Consider the following 14,034-nt stretch of genomic DNA (forward strand, 5'->3'; position numbering starts at 1 on the left):
TTGGGGAGAGCCTCAGCTTCACAAGGCAGCGGTGCCAGAGCCACAGCATGGGCCATAGGTGTGCCTTCCTGAGTTTGTGCTGCAAAGCCCTGAGTGCAAAGCCCCCTTGGAGGACAGGGCTCAGTAAGGAATGCGTTCACTCAGAAAACAATAGGTCAGACCAAAGTGACAAGAGCTTCTGTCAGTAGCTCCCTGCCCTCACCCCAATATCTCTCCACTCACAAATCCAAGTCCGGGAGCCCTTCGGCCACAGCTAGCTAACCTGGGTAGCTTAACAACCCCCGACAATTGGTTTGGATTTTCCTGGAGGACACACAGAGAGGCCACAAGTCAAGCAGTGATGAGGGTGATGAGGGTGGGAGGGGCAGGCCTTGTCTCAGGAACCGTGGAGAGCTCATGGATGCTGTGTGCCATGCCCACAAGCCTAGTAACCCAGACAGCACTAGCTCCAAGCCTGGAGTGAGACCCATGTAAGCTTCCAAAGACAGATGAGTATTACAGTAGTCCACCTTTCCCCAGAACCCCTCTCTGTCCTCCCCATTTCTTCCTGAGCCCACCCCCTTCTCCTATCAGTGTTGATGCTGTGTCTCCTCTTTGAGTGTTGTGGAGGTGCAGGGTGAGCCACCACTAGGGATGCTCCCATCCCATATCAGAGCGCCTGGAGTGAAATCCCCCTCTGCTTCCAACCAGCTTTTTGATTACATGCCCTTTAGGAAGCAGCCGAGAATGGTACTGGTACTTGGGTCCATATCTGTACAAGAGATCCAGATGAAGTTTCTTGGTCTAGGCTTCAGCCTGGCCCAACCTTAACTTTCTCTCTCTCTCTCTGATTCTTTCTTTCTCCCTCCCTCTCTCACTGACACACACACACACACACACACACACACACACACTCTAATAAAACTAAGTAAATATAATTTAAGAAACAGTAGCTACATTTAAGCAAGGGGCATGAGCCTTGTCATTGGAGTATGATCTGCACCATTATCAAAAGCACTCCCACCCACACAGCTTGTTAGAAGTGCAGTACTTTGGGCCCCGCTGGAATCAACAGATTCAGAATATGCACTTACAATTACAACAACTACATCCACCTCTTTTGTCCCGATCACCCTCCCTGTGGCCCCGATTCAGATGCACCTGAAATGGACAACAGGGCATGGACACTGCCCAGCTCACACTCAGTGAAAAGGCCACTGCTCCTCCAAGTGCTGTGTTATCTACTTGTATTTCTTTAATAATTTTTAAATGTGTATTTGAAAAGCATAGTGACCGAGAAAAGGGAATTGACAGAGAAAGAGACCCTCTGACCACTGATTTACTCCCCAAATGACTACAATTACCAGACCAAAGCCAGGAGCCTGGAACTCCATCTGGGTCTTCTACATGAATGGCAGGAACCCTGGCACTGGTCTCCGTGTCGGTGTCTCATCCCCAGATCCTTCGTTGTGCCCACGTTACTGACCTAGCCAGCCACAACAAATGGCGCCCAACGTCGGGCACAGCATGAACGACATCTGAGGGACCCCTGGACTTATGATAGTAAGTTTAGAATTTAGGAATTTTGCAGGGACATAATTGATTTCATCCCCAGACCCTCTCCCTGTGCTAGGGCATGAGGGACAATCTGAGGGACCCCTGGAACTCTGGAGGGGCATAATTAATTTCATCCCCAGACCTTCTCCCTGTTCTGGGGCATGAGGGACAATCTGAGGGACCCCGGTAATCCAGAGGCAGGTTTAGGATTTAACTCTGGAGGGGCATAATTAATCTCATCCCCAGACCTTCTCCCCGTTCTGGGGCATGAGGGACAATCTGAGGGACCCTGGAAATCCAGAGGCAGGTTTAACTCTGGAGGGTCATAATTAATTTCATCCCCAGACCTTCTCCCTGTTCTGGGGCATGAGGGACAATCTGAGGGATCCCGGTAATCCAGAGGCAGGTTTAGGATTTAACTCTGGAGGGGCATAATTAATCTCATCCCCAGACCTTCTCCCCGTTCTGGGGCATGAGGGACAATCTGAGGGACCCTGGAAATCCAGAGGCAGGTTTAACACTGGAGGGGCATAATTAATTTCATCCCCAGACCTTCTCTCCGTTCTGGGGCATGAGGGACAATCTGAGGGATCCCGGTAATCCAGAGGCAGGTTTAGGATTTAACTCTGGAGGGGCATAATTAATCTCATCCCCAGACCTTCTCCCCATTCAGGGGCATGAGGGACAATCTGAGGGACCCCAGAAATCTAGAGGCACATTTAGAAATTTTTACAGGGGCATAAGTAAAATTTATAATGCTGCAAGAACTCGCTAAAGTGCAGGTAATTAAAGGAATCAGAGATCTGCTCCAGTCACAAGGCACCGACACTAAGCTTAAGGCCTCGCAGAGTTTTTTTGAAACTGCGATGTATTCCCATGGTTGGCTCTCATTGTAGCCACCTTCCTTCTCTGGAGCTTGGCAAAAAGCGCTTTGCCATCCCCTCAAGCAGTGGGGCAACCCCGCCGTGAAAAATGGTCCATTAGAAGGAGGAGAGAGCTGCAAACCAGGGTAAAAAAGAAGGAACCCCAAACCAGACAAAGTTGGGAGAGAGTGCGCAAAGAAGATTCGCAGTCCTCTTCTGAGGAGGATGAAGAGGAAAAGGATGGAAAGGACGAACATGGTCCCAGGTGGATTCCTGAGAGGCTTGTCCGGCAAGCTGCTGCTGCTGAGTGTTGTGAAAGTTCGGGTACTGGCCAAGATGATGGCATTTCAATCGGAAGATCGACGGGACAAGCAAAAAACGCCTCTGACACCGAGTTCCAGTGCACCCTGACAGCATACTCAAATGGTAATTGCGATTCTGCTGTTATCCTGCAGCTGTCCTGAATCCCACCAGCTCCTGTTGGGACTGACGGAGAGACCTTTGTTAGCCTGATAAAGAATAAAAGAGACTTTGGCATAACGGTGACCATCGTAGCCAGTACATCAGCAGCCGCCGCGACCAGCTACCGTGGTGACAGTGAACAAGGTCGCGGAACAGACTGCCAGAGTTGCGGACAACAGGACTTTACTGATGAACATGAGCGGGTGGGCATGCTTGCGTTGTAACTGTGGGTTGATTTGTTGTCAGAGGAACAGCAGATGCTGTGAGATTTGGCCTAGACCTCTTGTACCCCATTGTATGCCTTTTTGTGTGTATCACCTATGCAAGTGCAAAATGTTTCCCAAGCCCTGGAACTGCTGTCTGCTCGTTGATACTGAGCTAAAGATACTCCTATGGTCAGGGCTTCTTGTTCCCCATCATATGCTTTATGTATGTTTCACCTGTGTAGTGCTGATTCCCCAAGCCCAGGAACAGCTGTCTGCTCAATGCTACTGACACTCCTAGCCATGGAACAGGGTTACCAGCCTCCCCAAGTATGGTTTGTGCATCTGTAGCAGGCAATGCGTTGAATGGCAGCCAGTGATAGGTAAGATGGACCGGGCACTGACAACCTAAGACAGGGTCTCTGTCATGCTACGGAGATTTCTGATGACGGGTAAGGCTGATAACCTGCGAGTTCACAACCTAAGTCAGGCACATTCAAGTCTGCTTTAAAACAAAAACAGGGGGACCTGTTGTGGGCTAAACTGAGCACTACAGGTAATGGGCTTGGGGCTGAAAGCACCTGGTCTAATGGAACTCAGCTGTATCCAATATTGAGAGTGTGGAAAAAAAAAAAAAAAAGGCAAAGGTTACGGCGTGAGCGTCGGCAGGGCTGAGCAAGACCCGGGCGGCAGCGGCTCCTGGGCAAGGGCGAGAGTAAGGCTCAAAATGGAAAATCATGAACCAGGTACTGTCAAAAAAAACTTAACAACTTTGGCTATCATAACCAGAAAAATCAGCCAGCTTCCAGAACCAGAAAGGAATCTGCTTGAACATGGATCAACATATGTTGGAATTAATGCTGCTCTCTCTGGCCTAATAGCAAACAGTCTTTTTCGGCGTGTCTTGAATGTGACTCATGCCCGAATAGCTACTGGCTTACCAATGGCAGTGATTCCATTTTTGACAGCACGTTTTGTAAGTTTCCCTTTAAGTACAGGTGTTTTGAGTTGTGAAACCTGTACCTTAATATGGGGTGGACTGGTTGGTCTTGTTCTTGGTGGCCTGTACCCTATTTTTTTAGCTATACCTGTGAACGGTGGCTTAGCAGCCAGGTATCAATCAGCTCTGCTGCCAGAGAAAGGAAACATCTTAACTTATTGGATTAGAATTTCAAAGCCTGTCTTTAGGAAGATGGTATTTCCTATTATGCTCCAGACTATGTTTGCAGCATACCTGGGGTCCAGACAATATCAGCTACTTATAAAGGCCCTTCAGCTACCTGAAACTGGCCTAAAATTTCACTGATTTTAAGAAAATATATGAATGAAAATGAAATGTTACAAATGGCTTCTGTTGCCTTCCCAGGGCATGAGCAGGGAGCTGAATCAGAAGCAGAGCACTCAGGCTTGACCCAGAGCTCCAACATGGGATTCCAGCATCGCAGGCGGCAGCTTCACTCACTGCAGCACTAGCTTCTGTATGCCTGTGTTAGAGCCACTTTTTTGAGACCTTCCGAAGAGGCTCTTGGCTTGGCTTGACTTCACCCAGAATGCCTCTTCCACTGTTCACTGAAGGATGCTTTGTGTCACGGATGGCCAAGGTATTTGGAAATGATTTTACTATCTCTACTTTTTAATTCATCACCTGCATACTCCAGAGTTCATGTCCTGGGTCACTTACCCTCCTCCCTCTTTGCATAACGCAGCAGTACAAATGGTTAACAGCTGGACTGTGACTTCCTTACAGGTAGGCAAACCTCTAGAATCATCATAGTGCCTCAAAGCCAGTTACACAGGGAATGAGTATTCAATCAGTGAGATCAATGGGTAAATGTGCCCCTTCTACTTCTTGGCCACAAGAAGGGCAAACATTTCAAAGGGGACCATGTTTGGGGCACACTGCAAAGAAGGTTCTGGTAGGAGCATCTGGGAGGCTGGAGGGAGTTTAGGGACTCCTACACCTTTCCCAGCACTCAGAAAATCACAGCAGAAGGTCCTGGTGATACTTTCTGGTGTGCATGCCAGGAGACACAGTTGTTGAATTGAAACCAATCAATTCTGGAAACAAGGAAGGCTATTGAGTCCATGGCTTGGGCACACTCCATGGCAGACAGTGATGGAGTATTTGGCTGCTTCCCAGCTCTGGAAGCCGAAGCCACTCCGAGTCAGTCTTGTGTGATGTAAGGCAGCTATTGAAGTGATCATTTTCAGGGACCCCGGAGGGCGGGGAGCAGCCCAAGCCCTTGACCCCAACCTCTTCCAGGGACTGGCTCCATCATCATTCCAACTCCCACACTGTGGGGTAGGAGGTGGGGGGGTTATTGGATGAGGACGGAGCTAGCACAGCAGTCATGCTGCTTCCAAAGCTGACTTCCTGGCCAACAAGCAAAGAGAAAAGTAACAGAGCATTTTGATCCTTATGTTCTAGACTTAGAAAAATAGTTGATGAGGATAAGTGAGTAGTGATGGTACCATTTAAGACAAAATCAAACTTTTTAAGAGAATCCTTGAGTGGTTTGACCTTGCCACTCTTTGGCAAAAGTTCCTTTTTTTTTTCTTCTTTTTTAAGACTATGATTTAACGGGACCGGGTTTTTCCACTACCTCAGGATCTGGCATTTGTAATGTTCACATCTTGTCATCTCAGAAATGGTTACCAGCTACACATATCACTAAGTGATTCCCTACCTAGAAGTGGGAATGTGGCAGGAATGTGGCGGGCAGTAGAGATAGTCAAGAAAGGGATATGGCTTAAAGGGAGAAAAGAAAATACTAAGCGGACGAGGTCAAGTGTTACCTAAACCCTACGTGCTCTCTAAGTGTTCATGTGAGTGTATTTCGTCTGATGGAGAATGGGCTGGTGCATGCCACTGAGCGACAGCTGGTGCTCAGATGTAACAGATGGGGAGAGGAGACACCCCTTCCCTCGACTCAATGCTTCCTTGTGAAGGGCATCACTTAGGGCTAATCCCTCTTGGATTAGAGGAGCAGAGGGAATGATCTGATGGGTAGATTTGGGAGTGGTGAGGGCCTCATGCAGCTTAGTCCTGCGCCTTTGGAGCTTGTCCTCAGACAGCTCAGTAGCACCTGGGAGGCACAGGCTCTCGGGCCTCCCACCCTCAAGGCCTTGGCTCTCAGATACTTGTAGTAAGCTTGGAAACCACTCTTATCCTTGTGCCCCAGCCACTTCTGCGCTCTCTCTCTCTCTCTCTCTCTCTCTCTCTTTCTTTCTTTCTTGTTTCCTCTCGCATGCCAGGAAAAGTGGTGCTGTTTATTCACTCTCCTGAAACATCTCACCATATGGACATTTTCTCTCTTTTCCTTGGATTAATTCATGTGTCTACTGTATCTTGGGCAGTTCCAGCAAAACTGGCTTATATATATCTTCATATATGTATGGTCTTATATATAATATGCTAATATTATATAAATATATCTATATACACTTAAAATGAAGAGCAAAGGGAGCATGAAGGCAGTGTTGATGAGTTGAAATTGGAATGAAGTTAGCTTCATGCCAGGGACTGGGGTTGGTGAGAGTCAAGGACTTGGCTCTGAGTGTTTGAGTCAATCAGAGCAGAGAAAAGCCTAATTGATCAATGACTTACAAAACCAAAAATCAAATGACTTATGGCATATAGTAGCAGAACACCAACCGGTCCTTAAGCAAAGCAGAACTATTCCTGGAACTGAGATTGTGGGAAAAAAAACATTCACAATGAATTTTTACGAAGAGAATATGTTCTAATGTCATCTCAAGCTTATGACTGTGTGTTTTGTGAGCTGTTTGTCACCGTGTCCCTCAGTGTAGGTAAGTGGTTCAGCACCACACTACTTTTATTTACACTGAGTCAGTACTGAGTGCCTACCGGGGGCAGGGGTAAGCTGGGAACTACAGCATACACGGGTGAGCACAACAGAATTGTTTTTGTCTTCGGGGGGCTTTTCGTTTGAAGGTGAGAGCCAGATAGTGTGCCAACAGGTCCTCTCTGGGGTACCTGGTGCTGCAGATGCTGTCTGCGATGCCTACAGCCCTTATCAGGAAACCTGGGTTTGCATCTCAGCTCTGCTTCCAATCCCAGCTTCCTGCTAGTGTGCATCCTGGGAGACAGTAGGTGATGCTGCAAGTACTGGATTCTGCCCGACTCCCAGTTGTGGGCATTTGGGAAACAAACCAGAGGATGATGGAAGAGCTCTCTCTTTTCTCCCTCCCTCTTCGCCTCTTCTCTTCTCTCTCTCTCTAAATAAAATAAAAATGGAAAAGAAAGGAATGCAAATGTATTTAACACAGGAGGCTCACTTTAAATTACAGGTCAGGGAGAATCTCTGAGAAGGAGACATTTCAGTCGAGCCCTGACTCATGAATAATAAGGAGGGCAGAGTGCTTGGGTGTGAAATAGGAAGTGGTCAAGTCTACGAAACACTTAGGCAGAGACAGTGACATATCCAGAGGTCCCGAGGTGCCGGGAATGATGTGAAAGCAAGTGAAGGTCAGCGTGGTTGCAGCACAGTGAAGGCTGGGGAATGGGAAAACAGAAGCCTGGAAACTGGCGTGTTTTATACCTTGGGAGCTTGCTGCTGTGGCCCAGGGAAAGGTGATGGTGAATTAGACCAGGTGGGGGCAGCAGAGATGTGGGAGATGTATCTGGGGTGGGAGCAAAAGAAGACACAGCTGGGCACTTTGCTGGTGATGTGAACATTTCTGTGTATTTCTGAATTGGATTTAATCCCAGTGTGACCTTAACTGTTTCTGGACTGATCAGGTCGTAGTGTTTATATGAGCCGTGTCGGGCACATTTCCTAGGAGGCGTGTCTTCATCTCCAATGAGGCTGTACTTACACGGAGGTTCTTACCCTTGGTTGCACCCTGGACCCATGACAACAGAATCTTTGGTGACCCAGCATGGCTGCTGTCTGAAACCACTTGTGTGATTCAATTGTGCAACCAAGGTTGGGAGCCCTAATTTAGAGCAGTCTATGGATGATGAGGGGTTACATGCAAAGCTGGAACCAAACCCCAGCTTCAAGGTGGAAAGCAAGGTGAAGGGAGAATATTTCTAAGAGGAGGCTTCAGTGGAATCTGATTTTCAGTTTTCGCCTACCGGCTCTACATGGGGAACACTAAATTGTGATTAATTGAGGAAATGGGCCTTTCTGAAAACACTTTAACTTTCAGTAGCTCTTGTCAAATTTTTCTAAAACCCTGAGTTTTATAAATAAAGATGACTTCTTAGACATGGTATGGAGAATCAAAGTGTAGGCTAATTGGACACGAAAGGTTTCACCTCTGTGTCTCTGCCAGAGGCCTGTGGTTTCGAGCAGATGGTGTATGCTCAGTGGTGGTTTTTAACAGAATGCTCAGCCTGCATCCTGTTGCTATGGAAAGATTCCCAGGGCTACACACTTGTTAGCTTCATCTATCAGAAATGATTCATGTGTATGCCGCCAAGGAGAGGCATTTTAATAGATACATCTCATTCCTCACAGCATCTGTTTTAGCCACTGGGCTCTAGTTGGTTCTGAGAATATGCTCTGATTGGTCTAAGCCTATCACGTGTCACATGTCTTCTGGTTCATTGGTTAGGAGTTGACACATGACCTGCAGACTAACTGGGACCAGCAGCATTCACTTCCAGGTCCATTATTGCAGTTGAGGAGGAATAGATCAATTGTGGAGAAAAAAAAATCTATTTGTGATGGAGCCATTTCTGCACATCCCAGGCTGAAGGATGCTGCTCAGGTGAGTCATACAGTTCCACTCGAAGCTGGGACTGCCCTGCAACTTGCAATGAAACAAGAAGTGTGTTTGCTTTGTTCACTCTGTGACTTCTGCTAAGCAGTGTTTGTCAAATGTGTGAACAGTGAACAGGGAAGCAGCAAGGTGAGGAGATAGAAACCAATGTTAAGTTTCTGAAACTGAAGAAAGAATCATTATTTACAGGTCAAACTGCCATCATTCTCTTGACTTTGCAATCCGTTTGAAATGGCTAAATGTGAAATTCCCTTATGAATACCTGAGTATGACAAAGGGAGCTAAAAATGTACAAAAGTAGTAATAAATAATAAAGTTGGCCACACAATGGACAGGAGGGAGGAAATTCTTCCTTTGTAACTCTAGTGTCCAGGGAAGTCTGACTCAGATGTAAGGCATGTTAGCCAACAAGTTCCCACATTTAAGTAGTTTATGATTTCCTGGGCTGTATAAAGATTCCATTTTGTTTAATCTACCCAAATTTTGTCCATACTTGAGTTAATGGACTCACTGAGTCATGAGCACTTTTTGACACACTATTCAAGATTGACATACCTAGTCAACAATCATATCATAATACTTTATTGGGGACTATTTGAGGAATTTATCTTAGTTTGTATTTTAAAATAGGCAAGAATAAAGGAAAATAATAACATTCTGATGAAACCTCTATCACGATTTTATTCAAGGATATTTTTCTATGATGAAAAGAGGCAATTTGTTTCTATAACTAGGAGTAAGGGTAGTTTTCATTTTCTATAGAAGTTTGTTAGTTTCTTACTAGACAAATTACAGTGAGATTTCATCATTTCTCCCCTTAAGAAAATAATGCTTGATTTCTCTTTCTTTTTTCAGCTACTTACTAGAACATAGTAGATCCTAGGGCTACAGGAAACAGAGAAGTATAAAGACAAGAATGATGAAAGGAGCGGAGATTAGAGAGAAAGGTACTAGTTTCAGTGTTCATGTTTCAAAAGTTGAGAGACATTGGTGGGGCTGTTGGTTGCAGCATGCTAATCCTCCATCTTGGGGTGCCAGCATCCCATATGGACGCTGGTTCGTGTTCCAGCTGCTACACTTCAAATCCAGCTTTCTGTGCTGCTTATGGCTTGGGAAAGCAGCAGAAGATGGCCCAAGTCCTTCGGACTGCGCACGCATGTGGGAGATCCAGAAAAAGCTCCTGGATGTCGGCTTTGGATCTGCTCTGACCATTATGGCCGTTTGGAGAGTGAACCAGAGGATAGAAGACCTTTTTGCTATTTCTCCTTTTCTCTGTGTGAAATCTGCCTTCCCAATAAAAATAAATAAATCTTAAAAGGAAAAAAGTTCAGAGACAATGGATAAGCAAGTTACTACTCTTGGGGATGCTATTCTAGGCTTGTTGAGAGTCCTTGGCACTTCCATAACCCTGAGCATCTATCAAGGAAACCTGTGCAGGATTCTGACACAATTCCACAATGGTTGTTGCCCTACTCTTTACTTTACACCATCTCTACAGGCCAGGATTTACATGTCCTTTGGAAGCCTCCAGTTCTTTCTGATCCCATATACTTTAATACTTCTTCCAATTGTATCTCAAAGTCTAGAAAAAGGAGCTAGATAGGAGTACAGAGAAAAGTTAAAAATGAACAAGTCTGTTTCCAAGAAGGGCTGTCTGTGAAGCCTTCTATAAAAGCACAGACAGGTTGTAATCTAAAGTGTGTTGGGCTGAATTTGAAATCTGGACTGTATCTATGGCCCCTCAACATGGTGGTTCCTAGGTTAGTCCACAGTAGCAAATAACAAAGCTAATTATTCCAGATACAGTTACAGTTAAAAAAAAGTAATAGTTAAAATTGCATCTTGAATCCTACAGATGAAAGCAAAGTTCAAGAAGTATGAGGAGATGATAGAAGGCATGATAAGCAGCATTCCTAGTGTAAGCACTGGGCTAAGCAGTTTGTGTGACTCACCTCTTTCTATTTCTTACTTTAACACCAAAGGGAAAAGGCATTTTCCCTTCATGCACTGTGTGTTTTTAAATGGAGATTCTGCAGAAAACCTTTGCACACAGAAAACCTCTGACGTCATTGGCTTACTCATTTTCTTTTTTGGTGGAAGTCAGATTTTATGGAGAGAGAAGAAGAGAGAAGAGTCTTCCATCCACTGGTTCCCTCCCTAATGGCCACCATGTCAGAGATGAGCAGATTCGAAACAAGGAGCCAGGAGTTTCTTCCAAGCTTCCTACATAGGTGCAGAATCCCAAGGACTTGTACCATCTTCTGCTGTTTTCCCAAGCTGTAAGCAGAGAGCTGTACTGGAAGTGAAGCAGCTGGAACAGGAACCAATGGGATGCTGGCGCCAGGGTGGAGTATTAGCCTGTGAGCCAGCATGCCACATCTACTAGGCTAAATGTCCTCACTGGCTTGTTCTTAAGGCCAGTTTTCCCAACATTTCGGTGTGTAACTTTTTCTTCTTGTGGCCGATTATGCTTTTCATCTACATATCAAATGGGAGAAGAAAGTCATGACCTGAATTAAATGGAAAAAAAAAATCTTTCGAAAACCAAGGAGAAAGGTAGGGGTTTAGAGATGTGCAGTGAATAGAAAGACTATGAAGAGAGCAGGAGAGCGGGGAGGAGAGGGTGAATACTTGAAAAGGTGGTGGGAAACAGACATGGGGTTGTGCCCTTCCCTGGAGCCTGGCCAGTTCCCTTGGCTGCTGCCAGGAGAGAGCTGGGATGGGGGAGGGGAAGCATAGACCACTCCTATTCTGAGTCTTAGAAGCATTGGGAATCCTTGTAGGATGGAGTCTGCATCTAATAATAACCTTAGTTACCCAGAGATGTGGTGATACACTGCCTTCTGATGCTGCTGAAAATCTGAGCTCCCACAACTGAACATTGCTGAGGTCACTTCCTTGGGTGGCTGTAATTTTACATTTGTCGCTTCTATGTGCAAGCTTTCACCCATGAAGAGGTCCTATTTCTATTACATGCATGGCCCATGCCTAGGTCATATGCTTTTAAAAAGATTTTTAAAAAGATATTTGAAAGGCAGAACTCAGAGAGAGAGAGAGAGAGAGAGAGAGAGAGAAAGCAAGAGCGATATCTTCCAGCTCCTGATTCACTCCCCAAATGGCTGCAAGAGCCAGACGTCTACCACTCATTCATTCAAGTTTCCCATGTGAGTGGCAGAGGCTCAAGCACTCGGACCATCTTCTGTTGTTTACCCAGGCATGTTATAGGGGAGCAGGGTTGGAAGTAGACCCATCAGGATTCAGAATGGTACACGAATGTCAGCATTGCTGTCAGCGGCTTAACTGGCTGTGTCACAGCTTTGGTGCCATAATTGGATTATACAGTTAAAATATTTTATTTTTCCAAACAGCGTGCCCTGTATAGCCAGTTATGCTTTCTGATATTCTTCCTAATTTAATTTTTAAAATATTTAGTTATTTGGGATGCAGAACTACAGTAAGAGCGCATAAGCTCCATCTGCTGGTTCATTCCCACAGATTCACGGTGGTCTAGGTTAGGCTGGCTGAAGTCTGAAGCCAGAAACTCAATGCAGGTCTTCCACGGATGGCCAGAATTCCATTACTAGAACTGCTGCTGCCTCACAGGGTCTGCATTTGTAGGCACCTTGAGTGAGGACCAGGAACTAGACATCGAGCTCAGGTACTCAGACATGGGATGGAACTGTCTCAACCTGCCTTTTATCTGCTAGGCTAAATGTCCTCTGATGTTTGCTTTAATGAGCAATTTTGAACTTTTTTCCCATTATTTGTTCCAAGATGACTCAAAGATAAGGTAAGGTGATGCTCAGAAGCAATTTCACTGGAAGTGAAAGTTGGTGCAGTATCTAGATGTAACTGAATTCTTTTGAAAGATATAGAAAGACTGGCCTAGTTATCCTGTGAGTTTTCTAGAAAAGGACCCTCATATGTAGAGGGTTACACTTCAGATAAACCCATCTTAATGTCCTTATTTTCAAAATTGAGAGATTCTTAATTCAGTAGTTTTGTTTTCATTTAATTTGAAAGGAAGAGAGAAAGACAGATGACACAGAGAGATTTGCCATCTGTAGATTCACTCTGCAAATACCCACAAAGGTACAGCCTGGGCCAGGTGGAAGCCAGGAGCCAGAAACTCAAAACTCAAACCAGTCTCTTAGGTGGGTGGCAGAGCTTCATGTACTTGAGCTATCACCTGCCACCCATCCCCCCAGGTTGTACCTTAGCAGGGAAGTGGATTACAAGTGGAGGAGCCTGGACTTGAACCAGATGCCCTGAGAGACAAGCATCCCAAGTGGTGATTTAATCACTGTGCAACATCTGCTCCGACAATTACAATCTCTTATTTTTAAGATTTATTTGCTTTTTATTTGAAAGGCATAGTTAAAGAGAGGAAAGGAGAGACACAGCTCTTCCATCCACTGGTTCACTCTCCAAATGGCCACAACAGCCAGAACTGGGCTGATCTGAAGCTGGGAGCCGGAAGCTTCTGCCATGTCTCACGTGGGTGCTGAGACTCTAGCACTTGAGTCATTCCCTACTGTTTCCTCAGGTCATTAGCAGGAGCTGGCTGGACCAGAAGTGGAGCAGCTGAGATTTGAACTGGTGCTCATTCTGGGGTGCCAGAGCTTGCTGCACCATTGTACCAGCCTGCAATAGTCTTAACACCTTTGTGTTATTGCTGTAAGGGCTAGAGATAGTGTTCATTGCTATCCCTAATGTAATGCTTGACATTTGATAATTAGTTAAAATGGTAGTCATTATTAATCTCCAGAGTTAATTATTTTCAACCAATCATTGTCTCAATTTGATAACCTTCCTAATGGTTTCACAAACAACGATGACTATAATAGCTAAAATTTATTGTCTTCTTGTGTTACGCCAAACAGTTTTACACATGATGTTGTTTCTCCTATAAACACATGAGGTCAGAAGGTTTCTCGTATTCTTTCTAACACACACGTGTTAAGATTGAGGGTGAGCAGCTCATACAAGGCCAAATGGGAGGCCAGAGTACACCGGGCACTGGCCTAAAACCCATTGGCATGTATGAGAACTGGGTGTGGGAGTGGATCAAGTGGAGGAACTTGGGAAACTCCCCTGGCGAGTCATAGCTCTTGCTGGTGAACACGTGGTCCAGATCTGGGGGTCGGACAAGCAGGGCATAGTAGCTCCAAGATGTGTAAATTGGTAAAGGAACGGAATGTACCAGGCAGGACTGAGCA

The 14,034-nt window shown here is 45.6% G+C and overlaps 2 protein-coding genes across 2 annotated transcripts in view; one reads left to right on the forward strand and one right to left on the reverse strand.

The window, feature by feature from the left end:
- RHOJ (ras homolog family member J) overlaps window positions 1-14,034 on the reverse strand; it is a 168,377-nt gene that overhangs the window by 30,732 nt on the left and 123,611 nt on the right. The window lies entirely within an intron of this gene.
- Window positions 3,790-4,404, forward strand: LOC131478027 (transmembrane protein 126A-like). Its single transcript, XM_058655245.1, has one exon. The coding sequence runs from the start codon at window positions 3,792-3,794 to the stop codon at window positions 4,368-4,370; it is 579 nt and encodes a 192-aa protein (XP_058511228.1). The 5' UTR covers window positions 3,790-3,791; the 3' UTR covers window positions 4,371-4,404.

This window comes from Ochotona princeps, chromosome 26, assembly GCF_030435755.1.
Source record: "Ochotona princeps isolate mOchPri1 chromosome 26, mOchPri1.hap1, whole genome shotgun sequence".
Taxonomy (NCBI): Eukaryota; Metazoa; Chordata; class Mammalia; order Lagomorpha; family Ochotonidae; genus Ochotona; species Ochotona princeps.